The sequence below is a fragment of the Geotrypetes seraphini genome, chromosome 1, assembly GCF_902459505.1.
Source record: "Geotrypetes seraphini chromosome 1, aGeoSer1.1, whole genome shotgun sequence".
Classification (NCBI taxonomy): Eukaryota; Metazoa; Chordata; class Amphibia; order Gymnophiona; family Dermophiidae; genus Geotrypetes; species Geotrypetes seraphini.
This window is the reverse complement of record NC_047084.1, coordinates 387271949-387289063: the sequence shown is the minus strand read 5'-3', so window position 1 is coordinate 387289063 and position 17115 is coordinate 387271949. Positions and strand designations below refer to the sequence as shown.

The window sequence follows — 17115 nt, the reverse complement described above, 5'->3', positions numbered from 1 at the left end:
ATGAAGCGGGAATGCAAAAGTGGTAACACGGTTATTATGGGAGATTTCAACTACCTCGGGATAGACTGGAGTCTTGGAAGCTCAAGATGCGCTAGGGAGACAGAATTCCTGGAGGCTACACAAGATTGCTTCATGGAGCAGCTTGTTAGAGAACCGACAAGAGGAAATGCCACTCTGGATCTAATCCTAAATGGGTTAAGAGGACCTGCAAAGGAAGTGGAAGTAGTGGGACCGTTGGGAAATAGCGATCATAACATGATCAAGTTCAACATGATCAAGTTCAATGCTTGAGTACCTGATTGTAGAACCGCTTAGATAACCTTGATAGGCGGTATATAAAAGCTAATAAACTTGAAACTTGAAGGTTGAGGTTGGAATACAGAAAGGAAAGAGAACCATAGCGACAACTTTAAACTTCAGGAAAGGAAATTACGAAGCAATGAGGAAAATGGTAAGGAAGAAACTTAGGAACACTTCCAGAAAATGGCAAACGGTAGAACATGCCGGTCTTTTTTCAGGGACACGGTGAGTGAGGTGCAAAATCTGTATATCCCCAGATTCAGAAAGGGGTGCAAAAAGAGTCGAACAAAAGACCCGGTGTGGATAACTAAAATAGTGAAAGAAGCGATAGGCAATAAGAAAAATTCATTCAGGAAATGGAAAAAGGACAAAACTGAGGGGAACTGGAAAGAGCACAGGAAGTATAAAAAGAATGTCACTGTGTGGTTCGAAAAGCTAAAAGAGAGTATGAAGAGAGGCTAGCCAGGGAAGCACGAAATTTCAAACCATTCTTTAGATATGTTAAAGGGAAGCAGACGGCTAGGGTGGAGGTGGAACCGCTGGATGACGGAGACAGAAAGGGAGTGGTGAAGGAGGAGAAAGAAGTGGCAGAAAGACTTAACATGTTCTTTTCATCTGTATTTACAAATAAAGACACAACCAACATACCGGAACCTGAGCAAATCTTCAAGGGAGATCAAGCAGAAAAATTAACATCCATGGAAGTGAGCCTTGAAGACGTTTGCAAGCAGATAGAAAAATTAAAAACTGACAAATCCCCGGGTCCGGATGGAATCCATCCAAGGGTTCTGAAGGAACTAAAGTAGGAAATAATGGAACTACTGCAGCAAATTTACAATCTATCCCTGAAAACAGGCGTGATCCTGGAGGAATGGAAGATAGCCAACGTTACGCCCATCTTTAAAAAGGGATCAAGAGGTGACCCGGGAAACTACAAACTGGTGAGTATGACCTCTGTTCCAGGGAAAATCGCGGAAGCACTGATTAAAGAAAACATCGATGAACATCTTGAAAGAAACGAACTTCTGATAACCAGCCAACATGGTTTTTGCAAGGGGAGATCGTGCCTAACAAACTTATTGCACTTCTTTGAAGGAATTAACAAATGGATGGCAGAGGAGACCCCATAGACATCATATATCTAGATTTCCAAAAAGCATTTGACAAGGTACCCCATGAACGCCTACTTCGGAAATTGAAGAACCATGGGGTGGAAGGAGACGTACATAGATGGATCAGAAACTGGTTGGCGGGCAGGAAACAGAGGGTAGGAGTAAAGGGCCACTACTCAAACTAGAGGAGGGTCACGAGTGGTGTCCCGCAGGGCTTGGTGCTTGGGCCGCTGCTATTTAATATATTCATAAATGATCTAGAAACAGGGACGAAGTGTGAGATAATAAAATTTGCGGACGACACCAAACTATTTAGTGGAGCTCAGACTAAAGAGGACTGCGAAGAATTGCAAAGGGACTTGAACAAACTAGGGGAATGGGCGACGAGATGGCAGATGAAGTTCAACGTTGAGAAATGTAAAGTATTAAATGTGGGAAGCAGAAACTCGAGATACAACTACACGATGGGAGGGATGTTATTAAATGAGAGTACCCAAGAAAGGGACTTGGGGGTAATGGTGGACATGACAATGAAGCTGACGGCACAGTGCGCAGCGGCTACTAAGAGAGCGAATAGAATGCTAGGTATAATCAAGAAGGGTATTACTACCAGAATGAAAGAAGTTATCCTGCCGTTGTATCGGGCGATGGTGCGTCCGCATCTGGAGTACTGTGTCCAATATTGGTCGCCGTACCTTAAGAAGGATATGGCGTTACTTGAGAAGGTTCAGAGGAGAGCGACACGTCTGATAAAGGGGATGGCAAACCTTTCATACGCTGAGAGACTTGAGAAACTGGGACTCTTTTCCCTGGAGAAGAGGAGACTTAGAGGGGATATGATAAAGACTTACAAGATCATGAAGGGCATAGAGAGAGTAGAGAGGGACAGATTCTTCAAACTTTCAAAACATAAAAGAACAAGAGGGCATTCGGAAAAGTTGAAAGGGGACAGATTCAAAACAAATGCTAGGAAGTTCTTCTTTACCCAGCGTGTGCTATACTCCTTCAATGGATTACACCAGAACTGCCAACTTTGATTTTATGGTGATCACAATGATCTATTTACTTACTATGGAATGCTGTGATGTTAAAGACCTTAAATAACGCGAGAGAATGCAGTTCAGTGCAATCTGGGAACCCTTTAGGAATATTTTGACCTCAGCAGCAAGGAGCAGAATACTTAACTTTAAATAGAGTTTTCCATACACCACACAGATACCCTGTATATTTACTCTGTTTAGAACACTGAGGTGGGAGGGGGTGGGTAGTGGCTTGTATATGTTTGAATTGATGCCATTATTTCTGTGACTCTTGTTGCAAGTTGTATAGATTTGGTTGTTTGCTATAAGTGGAAATGTAGAATGTATGCTGTTATTTGTGTCTTACTAAAGATGATTTAAACATAAAACAGGCATCTACTTGGCCTTCACAAAGAGGTGTCCTGTAAACCGCTCTGAACTGCTTGTGCTACTGCGGTATACAAAATAAAGTTGTTATTATTATTATAAAACCATTCTCTATGGCAGCCAATCTATAAAGGGCACCTAATAACATGAGTAGTAAGCTTATTATTTAAGGGCATTTGGTTATGTGCAAGGATCCTTATAATACCTAGTATAAATCCAGCATCAGAGTGCCAAAATTTAAGTGTGAAGAAAAAAAAGGGAGAATAGAGGCAGATCAGACAAGTACCAGCACAGGGGTTTTATATAAAAAAATACCTGCCCCAGATCTGCATTTCAGTGCAGAAGCGCCTGCCTCAGGAGTCAAAAATTCACCATAAACAGGTATGGATGCATATTCATACAGATGAACTGCAGAAACACTACAGAACAAGTTGCATTTTAAAGCTGACATCATACATCTTTGACCCTTTAGCACTGATGCTGTTTTTCTGCTGATCTGCCGCTTTTTGCTGCGTGTGTGATAATCTTCACTGTGCCATAATCATCCTGCAGCTTATTCTGTAGTGTTTCTGCAGTTCATCTGTATGAATATTACATGCATCTATACCTGTTTACAGCCAATAATTGACTCCTACACTAAAATGCAGGTCTGCAGCAGTTCTTTTTTAAATAAAACCATTGTGCTAGAAGTTTTCAGGTCTACCTCTATTCTCTTTTTCTGGTTGCCATACATAGAAAGGATTATCTGCTTTCTTTTTTTTTTCCTTAAAATTGACATTTATAACAGATCTATAACTTGCACAAATATTCGTGTCTAACCTTACAGTATTCTGTAAATTGTCTGCATAAATGCAAACTCCACCTGTGGCTCCTCCCCTGTAAACTTCCCTCTCACAGTTATGCACTATGGGGGGCAATTCTATTACTTGGTGCCTTGACTTAGGCAGCACAATGGGGTGTAATTGGCGCCAGTTGTATTACAGCACCTAGCCATGCATTGAAATCTGGGTGCACCTACTTATGCCAATGGCTGGTGTAAATTTGCGTACCTAAGTGTGCCATGCATAAGAACATATGAATTGCCATACTAGGCAGACCAAAGGTCCATCAAGCCCAACATCCTGTTTCCAACAGTGGCTTACCCAGGTCCCAAAGTACCTAGCTAGATCCCAATTAGTAAAACAGATTTTATGCTGCTTATCCTAGGAATAAGTAGTGGATTTCCCCAAATCATCTCAATAATGGCCTATGGACTTCGCTTTTAGGAAATTATTCAAACTTTTTTAAACCCCACTAAGCTAATTGGGAAAGTCCTCAGGGAGTAGTGCTGTTAGAGCTTGGAGTTACCAGAGAGTACTCAAGCTTGATGACCGGCCATGACCAGTGAAGTCTGGCTGAAGAAGACTTGCAAGTAACCAGTGGGGGGACCACAGGAAGTGACCAGAAGACCCAGAGAGAAGCAGCCAGAGGAGTCTGACCAACTAGCCTGATGGAGAGTGACTGGTGACGGGACCAGTGAGGCAGGTGGTGTCTAGCGGAGAGACTGGTAATGGTAGCAGGAAGGCCAGAAGACCCAGAAGAAAGCAGCCCAAAAACCCAGAAAGCATTGGCCGAAGGAGACTGGCGGGGCCGGTGGCGACTAGCAGAAAGACTGGTAATGATATCGGAAGCAACTTGAAGACTCAGAGGTCTAATGAGGGTTGAAGAGGACCCGGTGAAGAATGAGTGACCCTGGACTGGACCCTGGACTGGCGGAAGGACTGGCGGGGCTGGTGGTGACCAGCGGAGAGACTGGTAATGGTACTGGAAGCTGGCTGAAAACCCAGAAGTCCAAGAGAGGATTATTATTATTATTATTGAAGAGAATCCGGTGGCAACCAAGGAAGAGCTCGGAGCCAGGTCGAGTTTTAGAAGTGTGTGAATGAGAAAGAAGACCAGAAATGCCTGGAGGTGATAAACTGATGGGTGATGACCGCTTGGCCCAATCACACCTGTTGCAGAATGAGGAGACAAACATGGATATTGATGAATGTAATTTTAAAAAGACAGCGTATCACATGTAAAACATACTTTGTATGTAGAAAATGCTTTGTATATAGAATTCCCCCCCCCCCCCCCATAGTAATTGGATTCAGGGTTAATGTTTGCAGAGTTCCAGAAGGAGACCCGGGCATAATTCTAAGTTGAAGACTATTACTCGAATATCTTGGTGTGGGAGGGGAGGGATAGGGTTACCATACGGCTCCAGAAATAAGAAGACAGATTGAGATATCTGGGTTTTACTTTCATTCAAAGCAATAGAAGTAAACCTGGATGTCTCAATCCGTCCTCCTTTTTCTGAAGTCATATGGTAACCCTAGGGAGGGAGATATAAGGAAACTGCAAATGAAAGCTCATAATATCAGATCCCAGCCATAGTTGTGACTAAGCTGTAAAGATAAAGAAGCAGAAGGAAATTGATGGATAAAAAATAAAACAAAACCAAAAAAAATATAATGAAGTGTATGAAAAATATGTTTATCTTTGCCAGAATAATCATATTTTTTAAAAAGCTAACAGTTACCTTGCAACCTCTTCCTCTCACTTATCCCATCAAGTACAAAGTTATGGGCCTAATTCAAAATCTTTGTTTACACATTTTGTGCTAATGAAAAAAAACCCACAAAAAAAACATTTATAAGTCAATCCCTATTTTCTCCTACAGCAGAAATCAATCAAGTGTCACTTCTTCTGCCTTTCAAGTCAAATACTGAATGACATCTGGAACTTCTGCTGGAAGATGTTTATATGTTCTAAAGACTAGATCCAGTACTTTTTAGCAATTATAACTTTCTTTCATCATGACTGTGCCTCAGGCAGACTGACCCATAGGCCAGCATGTCACTTCATTTCACTTTGATGGTGAGAGTCATCAAGCAAAGAACCAAGGTACTTGTAAAGACACTCTACCCTTTAGCATTCTGCCATACCTTATGGATGCTTAAATTAATCAAAGTCTTCCTTCAAGTAATCACTATTTAAATAAGTTCATACCAGGAAGCTTTCTTCCAAGTATGTCTCACTATACACCAGATGTGTGCACAGGGATGGTGGAAACAGAAAACCCATGGAATTCTGTAGGGATGGGGACTAAATTATGTTCCTGCGCACATCTCAATCTCGTGGCCTTGGAAGTTGGAAATGGGAAACCCCTCCCTCCCCACAGCAAAATCCTCCAAATCACTCCTGGCCCTGGACAATCAGGAGCACATATTTAAAATGCTCCTTGCCCCTGACCAATCACAGCACAGTCATATCAAAGCATGGACCTGGAGAGTACTGGCTCAGGGTGCAAGTTTGAAGAGCACAAAAAGCCTGCCTCACCTGGTCCCTTGTAGCAGTTCATTCTCTGCTCCCCCAGCGTATCGTTCACTCTCTCTTAAACCTGCCCCTACCCCACCCAGCTCTTGTACCTTTCAACATCTTTTTTCTCACCAGCACCCATTTGGGTTTCATTCAGTGTAGCCTGTGCTATCTTTCCTCATGATAATATCCACGCTTGCTTTCTTTGATTCTATATTACTGATTTGGTATGTATCAAATGACTTAATATACCATATGTTTTCATGTTCATTATCACCATTTTTATCACAAGTATCACTTGATCTTCAACCACACCAATTAAATTCATCCATTAGCTTAAATTAAATTAAATTAAGTTCATCTACTTAAATTCTTATTTGGTTCACTTTGCACATATTTACTATAAAGATATCACTTCCATCTCTTGCATATACATCATTCACTCATTCATCTATTTCACACACATTTTATTCATAAATCATCATTAATAATTTCTACACTCACACCTACATTCATATTTGTAGGACCCCTGAGGGAGACGTGTTTGTCGAAACACAGACCGTGTTGTGTCCTTATTTTATACATGTGTGGATTCTCATTGGATTTTTATTGCATCTCTTAACTAATTGATTGAATAAAAACCTGCATCCGGAACATTTTGTCCACAGTTTTCTTTTGGTTTTTGGCCGTCTTCCCTCTACCATACCCCATTCCTTTTGATGTAACTTCCTGTTTCCTCAGGGGCACAACAGAGAGAAGAGTGAGCTGGCACAGGCCATACTAAGTGAAATGCCAATGGATGCCAATGCAGGAGTTGCCAAGAGAGGAGGTTAAAAACTTCAGCTGGGCTCCTCCATTGGCTGCTCTACCTGGCCACCTGGTTCTCAAGTCACAACTTTGCTGTCCTGAAGCTTGAGCCTCTTCTATACTCACTATTCAGAAAAAAATATAAGTTTCATATTTTATGCTGGGTACGGGGGAAGGGGGAAATTGAGAAGGGCAGAGGTTGATCCCAGGCTCAGGTTAGGGTGGGGGCAGGGCAAGTGAGATACTGGGCGAAGAGATAGAGCTGGGCAGGGCAGGAGTGATGTTGGGTTAGTGGAGGGGAGTAGGACAAGGGCAATGGCCAGGGGTGTGGGGGGGGGGGAGATGGAGGTGGAGGAGGAGGAGGAGGGATAGGGATAGGGAAGGGCAGATACCAGGATACAGAACAATTTCTTTATCTTCCTGCCATCTTTTTTTTTTCTTTTTGTGTGTCTTCTCAAGGCTTACTCCACCTCAGCTATTAGGTACTGCATTCAGGGACAGGGTAATCCAGTCTATAACAGCTTAAATCCAAAGGATTCAGCTTGTTCCCAGCCAGTTGTGGCCCCAGATGCTCTGTTTCCATGGCCAGGCCTTGCTGTGCTCTAGTGTTTTCTGCTCAGGAACATCAACATTTATTTTCTTCACATTAAAGATAGAGCCCTAGGCCTCCTTTGGATTCTGCCCTGGGCTGCCTCAGAACAGCCCTAGGCAAGTAGTAAAGTCAGCTCTGGATTCAGCTTTAATACGAAGGAAAATATTGCCAATGTTACTGGGCAGGGAAAGCAGGGTCTGACTGAGGCAGTGGACTGGGTAAAAGCCTGATCCTCTAGATTTAAGGTGGTGTAAACTGAATCTGGGAGATCTTGGGTTCCAAATTTACCTATTTCCTTACATTCATATTTTATCAGTGTTAGTGCTAAGGTGTGGTGGGGGGTTGAGGGGTTAATGTTGATCAGTACTATTGTGTTCCTCCACCTTTCCCTGATTTACTCGGATTCAGACAGTGGACATGGCATGGCATGAGTAGGGTTACCAAAGGTCTGGAAAAACCCAGACATGTCCTCTATTTAGAGGACTGTCTGGGTGCCCGGACGGACTTTCCAAAACCTGGTAGTTTGTCTGGGTTTTGGAAAGCCCCAACCTCTGGCCGCATCTGGAGGTCTTCTGAGCATGCATGGATGATGTCGCAGACGTGGCCCAGAGATCGGACAAGAAAGATGAGGATTTGTGGGGGCTGGGCCATGGGTGTAATGGGGCGGGCTGGAGGCAGAACAAGGTGGGGTTGGGGGCAGAATGGGATGGTGCCATGGGTCCAGGTTTCTACCACAGAAAATTTGGTAACCCAGGGCAAGAGGTGTTCTATTTTTGTTACATGTATGCTGTTCTAACTACTTTTAGGCAGATACCTGCTTAACTTATATGGCACATTTTTGCAGAATATATTTAAATACCCAAAAGTTGTTTGTTTGTTTTGTAACATTTCATGGGTATCCAGATAAGGGGGGTTTATTTTGGGATGAAAAATGATCAGTAGATAATGTCTTTTTGTTTTTCTTTTATTTCTCCAGTGCTTTTCTGCTGATAGAGAATGTGATTTCTCAGTGGTTCCTGTTGTAATGTTTGGTCCTTTATTCTGTAATTGGTGAGGATTAGTTTGTATTCTGTGAGTGACCAAGGTGAGAAATTCTGTTGGCATGTAATTTGTGTGAGGATCCATAGCAGTCTGATTGGCTGGCTTTTCCAGTAAAAATCATAATGCAGTTCTGTATATTCATTGCTGCCATGAGAACATAATAGCCATACTGGGTCAGACCAATGCTCTATCTAGCCTAGTACCCTGTTTCCAACAGTGGCCAATCCAGGTCACAAGTACCTTTGCAGAACCCCAAAGAGTAGCACGATTGCATGCTATCAATCCCAGAGACAAGCAGTGGCTTCCCCCATGTTTAGGGTTCCACCCTGTTCCGCCCTCCTAGACTCATCTTGTTCTGCCTCTAGCCCCACCCCCTCTTTTTTGCTGACCTCCAGCATGCGAGGATGCATGTGACACCATCTGTGCATGCTTGTTGAAGGCCCTCCAGATGCAGCCGGAGCTTGGGGCTTTCCAAAACCTGGACAAACTGCTGAGTTTTGGATAGTTAGCTCAACATGAAGTAGCACTAAATCCTGCAAAAAAGCTTCTCAGAGCTCATTTAACAAAGTCAGCCGACCATGGTATTGCTGGTTTTGAAAGCTCAATGTATCTTAAACCCTGTATTTATCACCTAAGGCTTCATAATTGGAGTTTTATACTATTTGGCTTTGTATTTAGTGATAAATCTCCAGAGTTGTTTGTCACTTAAACATTTCTAGAGTTTTGACCCCTGGTGCAGGCATAAGTATTGCTGAAACACTGCCATGTTAGATTTTTTTCTATGTGTGCCACTAGAAGCTGGAAAAAATTAAGAGATTTTCATTCCAGCTTTCATCGTGTACCCTGTTATCACTTCACTTTATGTTTCTGGTATCTTCAGCGTGGTATCTTCCTTCTTTTTATTTTTATCAGTGTTAAGTTACAAAACTCAGTGCAGTACTTACACAGCCTCCTTACCTGGGAGAAGTTAAGGCCATTTAATGGGTGACACTGCTCTTCTACTTTTTCTACTGCTCCTGTCCTCTTCTTTAGACGTTCTGCTTTTTGGGCAAGGTATAGGTCCAGTACTGGCACACCACGTGACTTGATGTCAACCTCAGTCAGTGAGTTCACCATAAGCATCACCCATACGGGTCTTTTTCTCTCCCAGTTTCCAGCTATGGCATTGAAAAGATAGTCAGCATAAAGTCCTTTGCCCCGCTGATCTGGGGTCATCCAGGAGGGCATCATAAGTTTGACATATTCCAAATGGCGTTTCAGCCTGCGGTAGATGTCCCTGGGAAGCACACTCTGCAGGTTCTCACCCTGTGGGAGCATTTGGCAGCTGGTCAAAGCAGAAATGGTGTAGGGATCAGTCAAATCCAACTCAAAATACACTATATTGCTCTGTTGGAATGCCTTCTTGGAGTTCTCAGGAATAAAATCCCAGACCCGTGTATAAGGCACGTGGATGGTGCCAAAGAAGTAAGATGGTGGATCTCGCTTTATGGTCCACAGGAAGGAATTCAACTCACTTTGCTAAGAGAGAGAGAGAGAGAAAAAGAACACAGCAGAAAAACACACACTGAATGTTACAGGAAAATTACATGAGAGACCTAATATATTGTAAGTTACACATGCGCTTGCTATATTTAGGTGTCTGCAGTTATTCCAGCTCTACAAAAATATGTGATAAAGTACTTATTTCACTTTGATGATAACAATTAAACAGGATGCTAAATAACAAACCCCCCTAGCCTAAAGCTAAGCACCAATTTGTGCACGCAGGTTATAGAATACTAGCATTTAACACATGTGACTCTTCAGTTACGCATGTAAGTTCTAGTCACACACTCAGCGGTATTCTATAACAGTGTTTCTCAACCTGCGGTACGCCTACCTCAGATGGTATGTGGGCTGGCCACCTCCTGGGATCTCTACTTGCCTGCCTCCCCCCCCCCCCGAAGCCGCCACTGCAGATTCCTCCCTGCCCCATTCCTAAAGCCAACCTTGCCACCCGACACGGTCCAGTCCCACCCCAACCCTGTGGCAACAGGGATGGACCAGGCACGTACAGTGACTGCACTTAGCCAACCCACAGGCCTTCCCCTGACATCAATTCTGATGTCAGAGAGAAGGTTCCGGGCCAGCCAATCGCTTCCTGGCTGGCTTGGAACCTTCTCTCCGTGAGAACTGACATCAAGGGAAGGCCTGTGGGCTGGCCGTGTGCAGTCGTTGCACATGCCTGGCCTGTCCCTGTTGTTGCTGTGGTAGCGGTGCGGAGGGGGGAATGGAGCATGTTGGGTGGCAGGGTCAGCTTCGGGGGTGGGGCAGGGAGGCAGGGAGAGAGGAAGAAAAAGTTGGACTCGTGGAGGGACAGAGAGAGATGTTGGTTGGGGAATGGAATGAGGTCTGGAGGAGAGGAAGCAGAGATATTGGATGCACAGTCAGAAGGAAGTGCAACCAGAGACTCATGAAATCACCAGACAACAAAGGTAGGAAAAATTAGTGATCAAAATGTGTCAGTTTTGAGAATTTATATCTGCTGTCTATATTTTGCACTATATTTGTCTATTTTTCTATAGTTGTTACTGAGGTGACATTGCATATTTTAAAGTTATCTGCCTTGACATCTTTGAAACCCCCCCAAATATAAATGATAATTAACATTTTCTCTGCGTATAGTGTGCTTTGTGTTTTTTTTAATTTTGTGGTTACCATTATGTATTAATAAGATTATATTGTGTGTATATGAAAAATGGATGGAAGACATTGCATTACAATTAGCACTATTATTACGGGAGTAGAGTCAGGGGCGAAGTTTGGGTGAGTCATGGGCAGAGCTTGGGTGGGGATACTTGGTTAGTATTTATTAGGCTTAGGGGGTACTTGGCTTGAAAAGTTGAGAAACATTGCTCTATAACATAGGCAAGCAACTCAGCGCATAAACACAAGGTCTGGGTCCTACATTTGCATGCATAACTTACAGGAGGAGAGTGTGGTGCAGTGCTTAGAGCTACAGCCTCAGCATCCCGTGCTTGTGGATTCAAACCCACGCTGCTCCTTGTGACCCTGATCAAGTCACTTAATCCTCCACTTCCTCAGATACATTAGATAGGTTGTGAGACAGTTAGGAAAATGCTTGAAGTACCTGTATGTAAAACGCTTTGAGTGTGGTTGTATAACTACAAAAAAGCAGTATAGAAGGCCCAATCCCTTTCCCTCCTATGAGTTATGTGCTAAGATGCCCCATTTAGGTGTGTGTATATATACCTCCTATTGACATGGCACAATGGGACATGTCTATCTAAATGCTGACAGATTCTAGTACAGTATTTTATAACATTATAAAATTAATACTTAGGGTTGGATTAATTAAATGGCACTGAAAGTTGCTGGCAGAATGTATTAGTACTAGTCTTTAAGCCCGTTACATTAACGGGTGCTAGAACGGGTGTGTGTGTATGTCTTTATTTCTTTCTCTCTCTCTCCTTAGCCGCTTTCTTTCTTTCTGCCTTTCTTTTTCCTTGGCTGTCCATCACCACCCCTTGCCTGCTCCCCCTGTCCATTTTCCCTTCTTTTTACCTCCCCTGTGTCCACCACCACCCCTTCACTGCTCTCCTTATACAGCAGCAGCCCTTCTCCCTTTGTTTTACCTCCCCCCTGTCCAGCAGCACCTCTTTCCTTCTCCCCCTGTCCAGCAGTAGGCATCCCTTCCTTTTTTATCCCCCCTCCTCCTTCTTATCCCTATGATACTCTTACCTTGCTCTGCCCCTGATCAGAGGTTCCTGACAGCCGCCCAGTTGCACCCATTGGAAAAGTTCCCACTGCCGCATCCCGCACCCCTCCTGACGCGGCTCCCACTGTCCTTTCTGTCTGTCTCTGTCCCTGGCCCCCTTTGCCTGTCTGTCTTTCTGTGTATCTCCCTGCCCCTGTGTCTTTCTTCTTTTCTTTCTGTCTCCCTTCTTCCCTCTGTCTGTCTGTCCAAAGCAGCATTCCATCCCCCTCCATTTCCCTCCACCCACACCAGTTCCCTGTGCACCTGCCCCTGTGTCTTTCTTATTTTCTTTGTGTTTCCCTTCCTCTCTCTGTCTGTCTGTCCAAAGCAGCATTCCCTCCCCCTCCATTTCCCTCCCCCCCACCAGTTCCCTGTGCAGCAGCATTAGCATTTCCTCTACCCCCCCTTTCCCTTCCCGCGGTCCATACTACAAACGTGGTGATTCCAGCAGCGCTTGCATCAGTCTCCACACGCTGCTTCGGGTCCTTCTACTGCCCTGATTTACTCTGGCACGTCCCTGATGACATCATCAGAGATGCGGCAGAGCAAATCAGGGCAGTAGAAGGGCCCGAAGCGGCGTGTGAAGACTGATGCACACGCTGCTGGAATCGCCATTCGGGCCCGCGGGAAGAGAAGGGGGTGGGCGGCAAAGGAGGAACGGAGATCGGCGGCGGCAGGAGGAACGGAGATCGTCGTCTGGCTGCGGTCTGGCTTGTGGAGGCGATCGGCTGGTGACGTATTAGCGCATGCGCACTCCTTCGGCCACAGACCTACATGCGCACGGAACACGCAAATAGGAGTGCGAATGCGCGGCTAGCTCTTTATTATATTAGATGAGGCTATTGAGGCCCTCGGGCAGCCTGAGCAAAACAGGGGTCCTTGTTGGGAATCCATCATAAGGAACTGAATGGCTGAAAGCCACCGTGAGATCACATTTTTACTGCCAAATTTCTTTATTTGGATGGTGGAAGTTACAAGTGGAGATGAGACAAGGATGGAGATAGATCCCGCAGGGGCGGAGACAAATTTGCCCCCATGTCATTTTCTACACCTTACTTCTGGGTCTTATGTACCACCCAAGGGGTTTCAGCCTATATGTGTTCATCTTGTGGCTTGTATCTAGAGCTCCTTCAAATACTACTTGAAGAGTGTGTTTCTGCCAAAGGAGCTAATGAGATAATTGCCCCAGCTGAGGAAAGACTAGCTCCTGAACCACCTTGTCCCAAGAGGTTTTGCTTTCAGCACCCATCTGGCTGCTGAAGGTACTATTTGTGGGCAACTTCCTGCTACTACCCCTCCCCATGCATTCTACCTTGCCAGATTATAGGAAGTTCCTTGGAAGTAGAAAGTGACAGTAATCATTATCGTGGTAATTCCGTGGTTACCATGGTAATGGAGAAGCCTGAAGACATTTGCCTAGTATTACCATGGTAGCAGTAAACCTTTCCACAGTAGTGCCGCAGGAATGAGAATTGCTGCCATGGTAATACTGCGGCAATAGGGGCACAAGAAATCCCTCTACCTGAATAGATCTGGTGGTCTAGTGATCTCTTCTAGGGCAGAAAAGAATCCAACTCTTTCTTTTCTTTGCCGTTGTAACCGCCGCCGCTCTGAAGATTTTCAAGATGTCTTCTGAGACTTCATGCGGCAGCCTCACGAGACTTCACAAAGTCTCATGAGGCTGCCAATGAGGGACGAATACCAGAGTCAGCACAGATCAGTCAGCCAAGCCAGCCCAGCCAACCAATCCAGGGGATAAAGAGAGGGATGCCAGAGCATGGAGGGAGGGAGGGATGCCAGCCAGCCAGCCAAAGAGGGAGGGATGCCTGCCAGACAGCCAGAGGATGAAGGGGGAGAGGAGAGAGCTGCCAGGAGGGAAGGGAAGGAGACAGAGATGCTGGGGGAGGGGAGAAGAAAGGAAAGAAAAGAGAGATGCCAGAGCATGGGGGGTGGGGTTAGAGACAGAGAGAGGAGAAAGAAAAATGGAGAGGTGGTAAAGCTGAAATGAATCATATATAAAGGAGAGAAGAATTACAGGCTGAATGGAAGGGGGAGAGGATAGACAGTTTATGGAAGGGGGAGAGGGCAGGCTCTAGTAAGACCTCATTTAGAATATTGTGTACAATTCTGGAGATGGCACCTTCAAAGATATATGAACAGTATGGAGTCAGTCCAAAGGAAGGCTACTAAAATGGTGCATGGTCTTCATCATAAGGCATATGGGGACAGACTTACAGATCTCAATATGTATACTTTGGAGGAAAGGCAGGAGAGGGGAGATCTGATAGACTTTTAAATACCTACGTGGCATAAATGCACATGAGGCGAGTCTCTTTCATTTGAAAGGAAGCTCCAGAATGAGTGGGCATAGGATGAAGTTAAGAGTTGATAGGCTCAGGAGTAATCTAAGGACATACTTTTTCACAGAAAGAGTGGTAGATGCATGGAATAGTCTCCCAGTAGAGGTGATGGAGACAAAGACTGTGTCTGAATTCAAGAAAGCATGGGACAGGTATGTGGGATCACTTAGGGAGAGGAGATAGTGGAGGCTGCAGATGGACAGATTGGATGGGCCATTTGGCATTTATCTGTCATCAATTTATCTGTCATCATGTTTCTATGTTTCCATTAAAATGGTACTGTATTATCTTATATTCCAATTTTTATTTTATTTCTATTTGTTTATTTGTAAAGTGATGGTTGTTGTCAGTTTGTTTCAAATTTACATCTGCTGTCTTTATATTTTGCATGGTATTAGGGAACATGTGTCACTGTTTCTGTGGTGTTGCATTGTATGCAGAGTATGGCTTCTTGGCAGTACGATATAACCTTTGTCTACATATTTCTATTTATAGTTTGCAGATACTTATCCCATTCTTGGTGAGAGTCTGTGTGAAAGAGACCAGTTATTCTGATAGTACTGAATGTCTATGTAGAATCAATCTGTACTAATCCAGTTTGTTTAGTAGCTTGGAAACAAAGAGTATTTCTAAAACTTAATGCTAAGCTTGAACAGTTATAGTGGACATTGATACTCTTTTGTCTGTTTGGGCTGTGTGGTTTCTCACTAGAAGAAAATCTCTTTCTGGAGGACTGTCCAGGTGCCCAGAGGGATTTCCAAAACCTAGCAGTTTGTTGGGTTTTGGAAGGCCCCGATGTTAGGACCATGTCTGGATGTCCTCTGCGCATGTTCAGACATCAGCGTGATATCATTACATCAACATCTGTGCATGTACATAGAACATCCAGACATGGCCCCGAGTTAGGGGAAGGAGACAAGTGGTTCATGTGGAGGCGGGACCGAGGCCAAAGCAGGGAGGAGATGGGGAAGTGGCATGGCATGGCATTGCTGGGACCAGAATGGGGCGGGCCAGGTGTCTTATTTTTTAAAAGGCAATAAGCCATGTGCTATAGCAGTTTTTTTCAACCTTTTCAAGCCAAGTACCCCCTAAGCCTAACAAATACCAACTGAGCATCCCCGCCCAAGCTCTGCCCCAGACCCGCCCAAACTCCGCCACTGACCTGCCTAAACTCCGCCCCTGAATCCACCCCATAATAATAGTACTAATTGTAATGCAATGTCTTCCATCCAATATAATCTTGGTAGTACATAATGGTAACCACAAAATAAAAAAAAACACAAAACACGATACGGAGAGAAAATATTAATTATCATTTATATTCGGGGGTTTTCAAAGAGGTCAAGGCAGATGACTTTAAAATATGCAATGTCACCTCAGTAATAATTATAGAAAAATAGACAAACAGACAGCAGATATAAATTCTCTAAACTGATACATTTTGATCACTAAATTGAAAATAAAATCATTAATCCTACCTTTGTTGTCTGGTGATTTCATGAGTCTCTGGTTGCACTTCCTTCTGATTGTGCATCCAATTTTCTTTCTTTCTTTCTGCTTCCTCTCCTCCAGACCTCATTCCATTCCCCAACCAACATCTCTCTCTGTCCCTCCACGAGTCCAACTTTTTCTTCCTCTTTCCCTGCCTCCCCGCCCCACCCCCAAAGCCGACCCTGCCACCCGACACACTCCATTCCCCCTCAACTTTTTCTTCCTCTCTCTGCCCCCTCCCCCCTGCTGAAGCCACCGCCAGCACCGCAAGTTGACCCTGCCACTCGACATGCTCCATTCCCACCCCATTGCCACTGCCGCTGCAACAGGGACAGGCCAGGTGTGTGCAGCGACTGCATGTGCCAGCCAACAGGCCTTCCCCTGAAGTCAATTGTGACGTCGGAGAGAAGGTTCTGAGCAAGCCAGGCAGCAATTGCGGTGGTGGTGGTGGTGGTGTGTAGGAATGGAGCATGTCGGGTGGCAAGGTCGGCCTCGGGAGTGGGGCAGGGAGCAATTGGTGGCGGGGGGTTGGGGTACCACGGGGCAGGAGGGCTTGGGCTCCCTCCTGCCCAGATCGTTGTAGGGGGGGGGGGATTCTGTAACCGGTGTTGTTTTTGACAGACATTGGTTACAGAATCCAGCTTTTAGGTGAAGGACTGGCTCCTCCTTCACCTAAAAGCTCTTGTTTTGGGCGTTTGGGAGTTAGGCTTTTTTTAGGTTCATTATAGGGTGTTAGTGTAGACGTAGTGGTGGTCTGGGCATTTAAAGAGCTGAACGTAGAGGAAGGCCATTATAAAAAAAGACCTCCTTTTGGATTTTTTTAAATAATGGACATTTTCCCTGCTTCTACTTTCAACTTTTAAGGCCTTAGGCCAAAAGGGGACTTAGACGTGTTTTTTTGATTATG

General features: G+C 44.6%; 1 protein-coding gene across 2 annotated transcripts in view; it reads right to left on the bottom strand.

Moving 5' to 3' along the window:
* TRABD2A (TraB domain containing 2A) overlaps window positions 1-17115 on the bottom strand; it is a 349786-nt gene that overhangs the window by 235455 nt on the left and 97216 nt on the right. For both annotated transcript variants that reach the window (XM_033916839.1, XM_033916845.1), the window contains exon 2: window positions 9558-10118. In XM_033916839.1, coding sequence (XP_033772730.1) covers window positions 9558-10118 — 561 coding nt within the window. The remainder of the gene's footprint in view (window positions 1-9557; window positions 10119-17115) is intronic.